The sequence below is a fragment of the Parasteatoda tepidariorum genome, chromosome 10 (assembly GCF_043381705.1).
Source record: "Parasteatoda tepidariorum isolate YZ-2023 chromosome 10, CAS_Ptep_4.0, whole genome shotgun sequence".
NCBI lineage: Eukaryota > Metazoa > Arthropoda > Arachnida > Araneae > Theridiidae > Parasteatoda > Parasteatoda tepidariorum.
In genome coordinates this window covers 50,096,636-50,110,700 of record NC_092213.1, presented here as the reverse complement: position 1 = coordinate 50,110,700, position 14,065 = coordinate 50,096,636, and the positions used below count along the sequence as shown (strand labels likewise).

At 29.6% G+C, this 14,065-nt stretch overlaps 2 protein-coding genes across 2 annotated transcripts in view; both read left to right on the top strand.

Moving 5' to 3' along the window:
* Positions 1–14,065, top strand: part of LOC107440647 (uncharacterized) — a 56,114-nt gene that overhangs the window by 3,831 nt on the left and 38,218 nt on the right. The window lies entirely within an intron of this gene.
* On the top strand, positions 3,169–11,059 carry LOC122268411 (retinol dehydrogenase 12; the record flags this gene model as incomplete). Its single annotated transcript, XM_043055146.2, is given in 3 exon segments — positions 3,169–3,288; positions 4,698–4,905; positions 10,511–11,059. Coding segments are annotated over 3 exon segments (425 nt in total), but the record flags the coding sequence as incomplete, so codon positions are not given.

Below are 14,065 nucleotides of genomic sequence, written 5' to 3'. Positions count from 1 at the left end.
CTGATTGGTTCCCATTCCAAAAGACTCTCCGCTGTTTCTTTATTAATGATTAGCGCCACGCCTCTTTCGTGCTTTTCTTCAGCTCCTGAGTACAAAATGATTTGTTCACTTCCAGTTTTAATCTTGCCAAAACCTGTCCATCTAAGTTCTGATATTCCCAAGATATCCAAATGGTATCTATCCATTTCCATTGATACCTGTCTACTTTTTCCACATTGGTACATAGTTTTGTAAAGAAAACCAATAATGATTTCAGTGTCAGCAATAAGATTTTTTGTGTATTATTATGTTATCTAGAGGATATTCGTCAAAACTATGGAATACTTATCTGGAAACAATACAGAAAAACTGTACTATATAGAATTTAAAAATCAACACTGTATTACGTCGTTTTGTGCTTTTCAGAATGCCTTTTTTAAATTCCGTAAGAAACTTTTTTTCTTTACACAATCAGTTGATTTCGTGTTAAAAGCACCAAGCCTAAATGTTAGTATTTTTGATTACGTATATCGTAGTATTTCTTGTCATCAAACTGACTTAATTTTATTTTATTTACAGCATGTGCTTTGTGGTTTATTTAAAGGAAATGAGTGATAATGTTTAAATCCTCATAATTTCGAAAGCAAGCAAAAAAAAAATAATAATAATACTAATTTTGCTCTTATGAACGAATTTTGAGTAAAATTCACCGTTACGCGTACCAAGGGAAACTTAACATGATTATTCTGAAAAATTGGCAGTTTTAAGATAAGTTAAATTATACACAAAGCAAAATTACAATCATTTACCCTTTTTTAATAAAGCTTTATTTCAAAAATAATAATAATGTTTAAATGCTACTACTTAATTTATAACTCAGATGACCAAATAATAAAACTGACTATGTGTATATGATACATTCATTTCTTATGGATTAATATCATGCCGGCCATAATCGTCATTAGTCATCATTAAGAAAAAAGAATAAATGATGACTAAAGGCAAGAGTGAAATGCTTGAAAGGTTATCGCAAATATTTTATTAGAATCATATAATGCCAAATAGTACATTAAAATATCAAAATGGTATTATTATTGAAGTCATTTTGCATAGGAAACTACCTAGTTTTTATGACTAATGACTATCACTATATTTTTCTTGAGTACCATATTTTCTGTTGAGTTAACACTCTTAGGACTACTAGGGTTGTCTCTTCGGTAACGGCTTTCAGCTTTCAGATAGCTTTAAGTTAGTCGATACGTATGTCACTGTTTGGAAGGTCCAGGATAATACCAGCACTATTTAATAACATATTTTATTCAGCAAAACAACATCAACAATGGTATACAATTAACAAGCAGACAAACATAACATCTTACATCCAGATCTCGTACGTAAAGCCAACTAACCTAGAAGTATTTGGGGGGAGGTTATGCAATGGATGCGCGCATGCCCTAACATTTAAGTTTCAGTTCGTATTTCTAAAAGTTTCACTTCGGATTTTAACTTACAACGTAATACTGCCTGCATGCCATTGGTCTTAAAATTGTAATTCTTTAACTTCTTTCCTTACTTATTTTTACGCTAGTATTAGGTCTGTAGCATGCTTAAGAGTTACCTATGCCTAAGATAATATCTTAAAAATCTAATTAGTATATTTAATTAGTTTCTGCAATTGGATACAAGTGGATGACGTCATCGGCATTTGTGGATGTAGAAGCCAATCAGGTTTGACACACATGCGTGACGTCACTTACAGGCATCCAATCAAATCTGATTTAAATCACATGTTAGGCATAATCATTTCACTTCTTCTCGAGTTGCAAACACCCAATTAAATTACTCTTTTGTAAAAATGGTTTAACTAATTTGCATGTTGTACAGAATAGTTAGCTTAGTTTGCATACATTTAATTAATTACTTAGATTTCCCAGTATATTTTAAAGATAAGAGTAGATAAATAGTAAATAGTCGAGAGAACATTGTAAAAATACTTCATTTCAGTAGGATTTTTTTCCTAACTTTTCTTTCTTTCTTTATAATTTCAAATTAATTTAACTTGAAACACTTTTAAGAAACGTAGGAACGTTTGTTCAAACAAAATGTGGAAACGCAAACTGAGTACAAACAACTGAGTTTGAACAGAAAAACCTTTTAATAAAATGTATGTGTAAAAAAAAAGCAAAATTTGAAATTTTTTTATGAAATTAATCACCTGTTATTGAGATTATAATTGTTTGTGACCATTGAAGTAATTCCAAGATCAACCCAATGATTAAAGAGTTGCCGAATTTCAGCCAAGACAAAAAAAGTCGGTAATTTTTTTTTAACCCACCTAAAAAAGACTGACTAACATTAAGAAAACTGATTTTCAATAAAACTAATATTTTTCCAAAACTTAAATAATACAAAAAATGTTAACTAATTACTAAATTTTATGTTAGGAACAATTTAGAGCTACAACTTTGGACTTTCGTAACAATTAGAAGCAACAGCTTTAACACTGGAAGCATTAAGAAAGATAATTTCAAACAACTTAGAACTACAATTAGAAACCAACTTATTTAATGCTTTATAAGTATACGAATAATACAGAATCAACTATAATTACTATATGCCCGACTTTTTAAAAAAATATGATAATTAGTTCGCAGAAATCATGATCAATTTTATAGAAAATGTCTAATATTTAAATGATTTAGAATAATTTTAAAAAATAATCATGTGAAATCCATTTAAAGAACAGTTGGGATGAATTAGAATATGGTTAAAATAATTTCAGACAAAAATGTTTGGTTTGGAAGCAAATATGGAGAAGCAATTGTATCGTTATGACTTAATAGCATTTTATCTATTTATGGAATAAATGTCCTTAAGAGACAGTAAAATTAATGTAACATGTTTTACTTAAGTTATTTTACTGAGTAATCATTAATAAAACAATTTAAGTACGTGAATAATAAAATTTCAAAAAGCCAATGAAGACTGGCTGTTTTAAATAAAAGTCGGTCTTTTTAATAAAAACCAGCTGGTCTGGCTTTTTTTAAAAAGGCCAGCTTTTTTTTCCTGAATAGTCAAAAAGCCTTATTTATCAGGATTAATTTTATTTGTAATATTATAATTTTTGTAAATTTTCTTCTTTTTTTCAATGTGTTTCTTGATCTAATTGTGTTTTAATTCTTGTTTAAGATGGAAAGATAAATTTCAATGACATCAACCTAGATCGCAATTATGAACCATTAGCTGCATATTGTCGAAGCAAGCTGGCAAATATACTGTTTACGCGTGAACTAGCAAAGAGATTAGAAGGTAAAGTGATTTGTACTAATTACATTTTAAACTAATAATAAGATCATAAATCATTTCAATGATTAATATATTTGAAATGCTTGAATTTCTTTAAAAAAATAAAACAAGCACTTTATGCTGAGATGGCAGGATGTTCTGCAATGACCACCTCAATTATTCTTGAAAAAAATTAAATTCAAAAATTTATATACCTTTTTCTTCTTCTTCTCATTGGCACGACAGCCCAGGATGAGCCTTGGCCTTCTCAACAAGCCTATGCCAAGACATTCGTCCCTTAGCCAAGGTTCTCCAATTTATTATATTTAGAACTTGTAGGTCCTTTTCAAGACAGTCTAGAAATCTTAGGTTTGGTCGTCCTCTTTTTCTTGTACCTGTTGGCCTGGCACAGAAAACTTTTTCGGTTGTCCTGCTATCCTCCATTCTTATAATGTGGCCTGCCCATTTAATCCTTTGAATTTTGATAAATTTAATGACATTGGGTTCTTTATATGATTTGCAAAGTTCCGTGTTTGATCTTCTAAAACAGGTACCGCTTTACTAATAAAACTAAATATATGCCCGGCACAAAAGCTGACTATGAAGAAACACAGTTTGAAATTGGAGCTTACAAATTCGAAGCCGTTGATAGCTTCACCTATTTGGGGTCTAAGATTAACAACAAAAACGACACTACACAGGAAATACACACGAGAATCACGATGGCCAATAAATACACAAAAGAAGAAAGAAAAACAAAAACAACAAAAAAATTTATATGCCTTACGGGTTATAAATTCTTAATTGAGGAAAAAAAACTAAATGCTTCCTAACGGTGATCAATAATTTTAAAAAGTTAAGAAAAAGCAAGGAAAATATTCAATTCTTCAAACCCTTGTTTATTTGTCTAGTAAGACTTTATTTGTCTAGTAAGCGCTGGAAAATACCTTTAAGCTTTATTCTCAAATAACTGTTTTTAGATGATTTTAATACCTTTGCTTTGCTCTGATTAACTTCCATGAGTGTTTGGAACACATCTATAGCATCACTCACGACATTGATAGCAAAATAAACAACCGGCTAGTATATGCAGCCATATGCACATTGATAGCTGAAAGTCCTCTCTGTGGTTGTGGTGTTGAAGTTCCGAAAAGAGGGGTACCAATTCAGGTACTGCACACGTCATTTGACAGGCGTTAAAAGTTCGTGGCATTTCTTCCATGGCCGTTAAAAGATAAAGCCCTGTAAAAAGTGTTTGACCATAGTTGCTGCAGACAATACCAGTTTGTCCAAATTTAAAAACACTTATGTTCTTTCTAACTTAAGTATGCATTTGTGACCACTAATGTGCATATTTTTTTTATAACTTTAATTTTATTAAGGATTCTGAAATTATTTTCTACTTTACAAATACCCTGTAATTTCTGTTTCAGGTACAGACGTAACGACATATTGTCTCCACCCCGGTGCCGTTCATACAGGCCTAGGACGCCATTTAAACACCTCAGTAAACAAATTCATTGGACACATTTATGAAGGATGTAGCAAACTGTTCTGGAAGAACGCTCGCAATGGTGCTCAGACATCCATCTACTGCGCTGTTGAGGAGTCATTAGAAAACCAGTCAGGGTACTATTATTGGTACGTTTTCTACGACCTGGTGTTTTCTTATTTTTCCAGTTCCTGTAGTCTTGCAATAGTTATTATTTGTGTAGTGCCTGGTTTGACAATGCCATGCAATGAGGTAGGAGACAATCTGTTCACCGATTTAAACTTTTTCTGTCTAGTTAGTGTCAGTATATTACGATCGTGACCGATATGCTCGTGTACATATAATCATAATAGATTAAGCCTAAGTTCGAGCACCAAACACTCCCGATAAGCTTTATTTCTTATGAATGTTACGCTTTGGTGATTCTAAATCCCGCAAAATTTACGATTTTAAACATGTAGTAAAGTTGGTTGAGCAAACTACGAAGTAAGTCTGTTGCCTCATTAGTTTTTTTACCATACAATCACAATTTTTTTCCAAAAATGTCATAAAGTAAATCATTAGTCTTAACGGTTCGTTTTTTTTTAGAATACAAGAACAATTAAGTTTGGTAAGTTTTCTCCGCAAAGATTACCAAGAAAATCCGTAGTTAGAATGGTTTTTTACCAAACCATGAAACTGTTAAAAAATTAATTGACTATTAAAAAATTACATTTTATGGTTGGGTTGGTTCTAATGCCACTTGTCACAAGGGCAAGCCTGCTTGGTGAAATCGAGCAAATTTAAGGCTGAGTGTGTGATTCTTGTTTTTCAGTGGCGCCATCTATGGCCTTGAATTCGACTTCTGCCACATCATACGTCACACCTGTTTATAAGGCGAACCCATCCATACATCCATTCATTCATCCACAGATCATAATTTTGGCCTGAATCAGAGAACGATCGATCTCCAATCTAGTACCCCCAGAGGTATTGATTTGTTATGGGAACATGGAGGACTTAGCGACTCGACAGAATTTTGACTTGCATCAGTCACCAACAACACGGGGAGTCTTCGGCCGGCGGGGTTCGAACTCACGAATTCTCGGACTTGGGCCCAGTGCCCTACCGACCAGGCTATCCCAGCCTAATTAAATTTTATTGATTATAGTATTAAAAACGAAGAAAAAGATAAAATTAAAAGACAGGAATTTTCAAATGTAATTAATTGTACCTGCAAGAGATGTAATAAATTTAAGAAAAAGTGAATTACAGGAAGGTGATTTTCAACTAGGTCATTTCGATTAACCAGAACAAAGACAGTTATTATTATGCAATTATTATTATATACAATTATTATTAGAAAAAATTATCAAGTCTTTTCAAAATCTTTAAAAACGCTCAGATGTATAGATAAAGTAATACCTGTTGGCTTTCGACTTGCAATTAATTAATAACATCGCTAAACATTGGACTAACTCACTTCCTAAGATTCAAAATATCATTTTAAATTACTCTAATTACCGCTTCTTCTGCTGTCTTGACCTTTCTAACATGTTCAACTTTCATGAAAAATACCAAAATAAACTGTCATTTACAACCCCTTGGGGCACATTTAAAAATAAAATATTAGTTTTTGGTTTAAAAACAGCTTTTCAGGCTCTTATGATTTCAATAATTGAGAAGGCTCAACTGGAAGGAATATGCGCGTATCAAGATGATTTAGTAATTGTAAGTAATTCTTGCAATTACTAAATCATCTTGATAGAATGAATATGCGCGTATCAAGATGATTTAGTAATTGCAAGTGATTCTTGCGATTACTAAATCATCTTGATAGAATGAATATGCGCGTATCAAGATGATTTAGTAATTGCAAGTAATTCTTGCGATTACTAAATCATCTTGATAGAATGAATACGCGCGTATCAAGATGATTTAGTAATTGCAAGTAATTCTTGCGATTACTAAATCATCTTGATAGAATGAATATCAGCGTATCAAGATGATTTAGTAATTGCAAGTAATTCTTTTGAAAAAACTATAGAAATATTAAAAATTCTTATTTCTATTTTAATTAAATATAATATAACTCTCTCACTAAGTTAATGTAAATTTTACCTTAAAGAAATAAATTATTTAGGATTAAAAATATCAAAATAAAACGTTGTACCTAGTCAATCAAATATAGTTAAAATTGCAACGTTTCGTACTCCTAAAACTTAGAGACAACTTGCGAAATTAATTAATGTTTGTGGATATTATGAAAATTCACTTCCATGCTATGACAAACAAATTTAACAGTTAATTGATTTAATCCCCAGTAAAGTTAAATTCAAATAGACTGAAGAAAATCAAAATATTTTTAATTTTCTACGATAAAGTATTTTTTAATAAACCATTCTTAAGACTCAATGGGAAAAAGACTTTCTTTTAAATACAGATATGGTTCATATTTTTCGAATTTCAATATTCAATTATCATGTATCATATTTTTTATATTACATATTTTCCTTTTGTATCATATTTTTCAAATTCCTATATCCTGTAAAATTGAATTAATGGCAATGATAAAATCTGTTTTGACTTTTAAACATTATCTTTATAATCGGCATTTTATTATTTAATCTGGTAGTAAACCCCTAAAACATTATAAGTAAGCTTTTCCCTTGGACTGAACAAGTTGGTTACTTCAACTAAGCGGAAATTCTTTTACTTTTAAACACTTTTCTGGAGCTCAAAATATTTTATCAGATTTTTTTAATCGATTAGGACAGGAACCACCCTAACATGATGTAACTAATAATCCTCAACTACTTTAAATAAATGAGGAATACTTCCTTCTGTCAGAAACTCTAACGACGAAGAACAAAATTATGAAAAACAATACCATTGTAAACAAGCACCACCTTCTGGAAATTGCTAACGATACATTCTTACAGAAACAAAAATAAGATGAAAATATTAAGAAAATTTATATTAGCATTGGAAATAAACAATTCAATAAATCTAATCAACATCACTTTATTAACTCTGATATAAAATTATTAATGTGTTGACATATTGAGAATAATCGATATATATATTGAGAATTATTGCTGCTCCAAAATCCTAAATATGTAATATGTAAAATCCTTAATATGTATGTAAAATGTAGATATTTTTGGTATGCCATGTATTCTGATACAGAAAATTTTGTTAAATCTTGACCTAAATGTATTTAAATAAACATTACGAAACACTTCAAGCTCCTTCACATAATAATATTATTCCAAAAAGACCATCTGAATTTGTTTCTTTAGACACAGCTGAGGACAAATCACAGACAAACCATAGGTCCTACTCACAACTGAGGACAAACCATAGGTCCTAGTCACAGCTGGTCCTAGTCCAATTTGACTCTTATTAATCATTTCAGCAAACATTTAGAGCCAAAACTACGTTAACCAAAATAACTACTGACTCTGTCTTTTTTACATATATTTGCATTTATGGCAAACCTGATATGATCTTAACGGATTTCGGTCCTCGGTTCACATCAGAAATATTTGAATACTTTTTTTAAATTCTTGGACATTAAAATTAATCCCACCACTTGTGCACATCCGGCGGCTAATACTGTGAATGAACGAATTAATGCTAGCGTAAAATAAACTATAAATTGATATGATCGTAACGGATTTTGGTCCTCGGTTTACATCAGAAATATTTGAATGCTTTTTTTAAATTCTTGGACATTAAAATTAATCCCACCACTTGTGCACATCCGGCGGCTAATACTGTGAATGAACGAATTAATGCTAGCGTAAAATAAACTATAAATTGATATGATCTTAACGGATTTCGGTACTCGGTGTACATCAGAAATATTTGAATATTTTTTTTAAATTCTTGGACATTAAAATTAATCCCACCACTTGTGCACATCCGGCGGCTAATACTGTGAATGAACGAATTAATGCTAGCGTAAAATAAACTATAAATTATTTAATGAAAGATGAAATTCTATTTAAAAATACAAGAATTCATAAAAATTTGCATAATGGTGCCAAACATTGCCCACCAGGATTTTTCCCATATATGATACATTTTGGTCGAAATTCGTCATTAATTTTTGATACTTTAATCCCTATATACAAGTACTACAGTTAGATAAAAGTCATTACTTGGAGGAAGTTCTTTTTGATTTAAACATAATAGATGATAAAACTTATATAATTTCTCAGATGCTTAAAGTAAACAAAACTGAAACCGTAGTGAAAAATAAGATCTAAAAAATTTTCAGGTCTCTTTAAGATAATCAAAAAACATAATGATGTAACTTATTCTATTCAAATGCTAGATAATCACCATGGAAGAATTTTTAAAAGGTGAATTGATACATTATTATTAATGAATAAAAGGAAAGGACATTAAAAATAGGAGGATAAAAATGCCTGGGCGAATAATAGAAATAATGAATTTAATTCTAACTTAAGAAATGGAATGACTTACAAATTATATTTCTGTACTGTGAATGAAGGATACTTACATAACATTTTTTTAAAACTTCTTCCTGCTGTAAAAGCAGTAACATTTTGCTAATGCATCTTTTTTTCTCTCTCTGTATTTAATTCTAAATCATTAAATAGAATATTTAAGAATATGTCAATAGAGTAGAATGTTTTTTATTAATATAAATACATATTTATTTCAATTGTTTTTATACATGTATGATATTTACAATTCAATATTTCAAGTACGTTATTTTAATTTATTTATTTATTTATTTTGAGTGATATTGAAAACAAAAAGTAAAATGTTTTCATTCTGTTCTTGATATATATATTTTTCTGGAATTTTTTCTACGTTTGTTTGTAAGGATTGGAGTTTTTCAACATTTTTCTGGCTATTAAAAGTTCTTTGAGGGACAATGCAAGTTTAGATCATTTCCTGATCGATACAAGCAAAATGTATCGTCATTTTACCGCCAAATTTAATTTTTCTTCAATAATACTTTCTGACAAGTTATAAAGTTCAAATTTTCATTGGAGCACTGAGTTGATTGGGAATAAAAAATTTAAATCGTTTTCTGACCGTCAAAAGCAGAATTAGTATCATCATTTTATCCTAAAATGGAATGTATCGTCAAACTAAATTTTACCGTTATTCATACTAGGTAATTGGCATAAATTTGAGCAGTAGCATTGTATCAGAAACCAATGTAAGTTTTTGAACGGTGCAAAAATTTCATCACCAATTAATATTTCACACATTAGCAATCAAACAGACTCAAAATTAAAAAGAAAAAGTAATAAAATATATTAATAACTGTTGAAAATATATTAATAACTGTTGAATAAAATATATTAATAACTTTTCTAGTGCTCACTGCACTCGAAAAAATCAAAACTTACTTTCGGATCACTTTGTTCGATATCGGATGGTTAGTCTAACTTTGTATAAGTGGTGCTACTCTCTTTAAAATTAAGTTCTGAAAATATTTATTATATACATTTCCTCAGGGAAAAAATCCCCCTGAATAACTTTTTATCTAATGATCGGATTTTACTGCACTAAGGCCCAACCGTAATAGCTCTAGGGTATGCCAATTTTAAGTATATTGCTTTAGGTTTAACAAGAACTATATCCATGCTCAATTTATACAATTAAATGAATTCGAATATTCTTTGCAATTTTAAACTGAATTGCAAGTCAAAACTTTTTATCCTAAATGCATCTTATTTGTACAAATCATTTGCAGTGTTTTTTTTTAATTTTATTGTCTAATTTCAGTAACTGCACCAGAATAGAGCCTTCTGCAAGAGCTCAGGATGATGAAATGGCAAGAAAGTTGTGGGAATTCAGCCAACAAGCTACATCTAGAACCTAATGATCAGTAATGATCAATAACAATAATTTTTTGCTCAATATGACTGTAAATTGAAGCTGCTATGAAATCTTTAAAAAAGTTTAGCATGAAACTTACGAAATAGAATTTGTTAAAATTTTTAAACACATAAAGCTGTACAAATAACATATTTGGAAAACTTATACATGGAATGTAGATACACTTAATTTTTTAACTTCTTAACAGTTTTTGATGATAATAATTATCTACTTTAAATGATTGTTAAAAGCCAGTGCTGTTATTTCATACACAGTTTTTTCAGTTTAAATTGGTTGAAATAATTATTTCAGCCTCTTATATTACATAAACTGAAGTTGTAAAGATATAATATTGGCATTTTTATGCGTAGATGTGTAACTAGTTTTTCAGGCGATGAAGAAGACTGTATAAATAATGTATTATCTAATATCAATAAAGAAACGAAAACGTGACAACTGCTGTGTTTTGAATTAAAATGTATTCTTTGTGATTATAAAAATTATAAAATTTGAGATTGATGCCATGATATACTGGTTCAACCTGAATGGAAACATGGTTCAATTTAATCCCAACAAAATCCTGTTTCAAGGAAGAATTTGTACTGTATTTGGGATCGAGAAACTGATATTATAATATAATGTTCAATCAACTTTTCTGAGTGTTACGAACAACTACAGCCTATAATATTTATGGTCATACCTTTAAGCTGAGCCGACCGGAATGTGCAGTGGTCAAGGGGCTGACCTTACATCAGAAGGTCTGGGTTTGAATACCAGGCAAGGCACGGATGTTCTTTAATTTAATACCTTAATGACGAGTTTCAATCGGATGGATATTTCAGTCAATATTTAGTACAGTAGAACCTCAATTAACCGAGCTTTGATTAACCGAGGTTTCTGTCAACCGAGGCAATAACGAAGTCTAAATTTTTTTTTTCTTCTCTCCAAAATGAGCTTGGAAGAAATTATACACATATTAGTTCGTTGTCCGTGTTACAGGCACTAATTCCCCACAAAAGCACTCAACTTCCATGAAATATTACACCCTGAGAAGACAACATCCATGAATGCTTTGTTAACAGTGGTCATGTGACTTGTAAGTTTAATCATGTAAATTTTAAAAATACAATATTTTCTTGAGATTTGTGTTATTTTTGAAAATGCGTCTTTCGATATTTAACTAAGTATAGTTAAAGAAATTCCATTTTACTTTTTAAAATTTACTACTAGAGTTGATTTCCTTTTTAAATCTTTTTAGCTGTGAAACATAAGTTCATATATGTTTATTTTTATCATTTGAAAAACGTTCTATTGTTTACTTCAAAAGTAGTTAAATTCGCAAGCACGGAAGGCTTTTATACATGGTTCCTATTAGCCGAGATTTCCGATGTCCGAGGTACTAGCGGTCCCAATTAGCTCGGATAATCGAGGTCTTACTGCACTTATAAGCCGATGTATGGAACTTGTCTGCATTTTTCTTTCTTTTCCCCTAAAATTTAATAAGATTCCCCTAAAATTTAATAAGATTCATAAAAAATTTCATGGCCCCAAAATGGCCTTTGGCTAAAGGAAAACACTAATTAAAGTTTTCAAAAAACTGATTCTATTAATTTCAATATTATTTGACATTCACACAAATTGCATTTTTTCTAAAAATGCTAATGAGAAATGGTATCGACTTTAGTACGAGTACCGGTTGAATTTTTTGTGAGTGATTTCAAATGACATTTTCCAAAACAGTGCTTTTCGTATTTGCACAGATACGTAGATTTTTTAAAAAAAAAGTCTTACGTTTAAAGCTATATCACTAGGTGAAAGTAGTTTAAATATTTAAAATTAAAATGAGAAGTTATTGTGCTCATAGTACGCGTGTTTATTTTTATATAATTTCTTTTATCATCTACTTTAAATGTAGCGTAAAGCATATAGTAGAGTGATCAGTTGCAAATATCAAAAAAAAAAAAAAAAAAAAAAAAAAAAAAAAAAANAAAAAAAAAAAAAAACGCTATCGAAATCTGACGAATCGCTATCGAGAAAGGCGAATCACTATCGAGAAAGGAAATTAATTGGGATAAGCACTTTTTAATTTCATTTGGCAATCAACACAGTTTCTGAAACTTTCATTATATAATAGTTCACTGTATGATAGTTAACACCATATTAAAGTTTCTATATCTATCATTGTATTATGGTTGAAGGTACCGCTTTATGATACATAAATGCTGCAACCTCAATAAAGTTATTAGTTGAACTTAATCAATGTGAAATGTTATCCTTTTTGAACACGATATTACGGTTTAAATTGACTGGAAACTCAGATCAATTTAACACTGTGTTTAAGTTTCTGTAACGTTCACTGTATTATGGTTCAAGTTACAATCAAAATAAAAATTTCATAAACAATAAATTATTAATAGGCTTAAAATAAGTCAATTAATAAATCAAAATAGGTCAGTTTTCAAAATAGTTTGTATATTATCACACTTGCTTTCTAACTAACAAAAATAAATGTATTTTTTATACATCTGTTTCAGAAAGATACTGAATAATAAAAGTTAGTTTCACAAAAAAAACAGCAATCGTTTTTTAAAATAACATTTAAAATAAATTTTTTTTTGTCAAAACGAATTAGATGAGGTCACGACTGTAATTGAATATTTTCTTTAATCAAACAGACTGATTTATTATTTACAATTTATGCATGCATTACATTGAGCATGAAACTGATCGTTAGGTTCTTAACCATTTAACTAATCTCTCCAACTATAATTTGTAATAGTATGTTATAGTTATTTATACGATAAAGTAATAATTGTAACACGGTTAATAAGATTAGACATCGATTTAAATATATATATCCTAAAATGTAATGAGCATGAAACTGATCGTTAGATTTTTAACCATTTAAATAATTACTAGAACTATAATTTGCAATAGTATATTATAGCAATTTGTACGATAAAATAATAATTGTAGCACACTTAATAAGTTTAGACATCGATTTAAATAAATATAAAATGTAATGAGCATGAAACTAAAAATAAAAGCATGAAACTGGTCGTAAGGTTCTTAACCATTTAACTAATCTCTCCAACTATAATTTGGAATAGTATATTATAGTAATTTGTGCGATAGAATAATAATTGTAGCACGGTTAATATGTTTAGACATCGATTTAAATAAATATAAATTGTAATGAGCATGAAACTAAAAATAAAAGCATGAAACTGATCGTTATGTTCTTAACCATTTGAATAATCTCTCCTACTATAATTTGTAATAGTATATTATAGTAATTTGTACGATAAAATAATAATTGTAGCACAGTTAATAAGTTTAGACATCGATTTAAATAAATATAAAATGTAATGAGCATGAAACTAAAAATATGAGCATGAAACTGATCGTTATGTTCTTAACCATTTGAATAATCTTTCCTACTATAATTTGGAATAGTATATT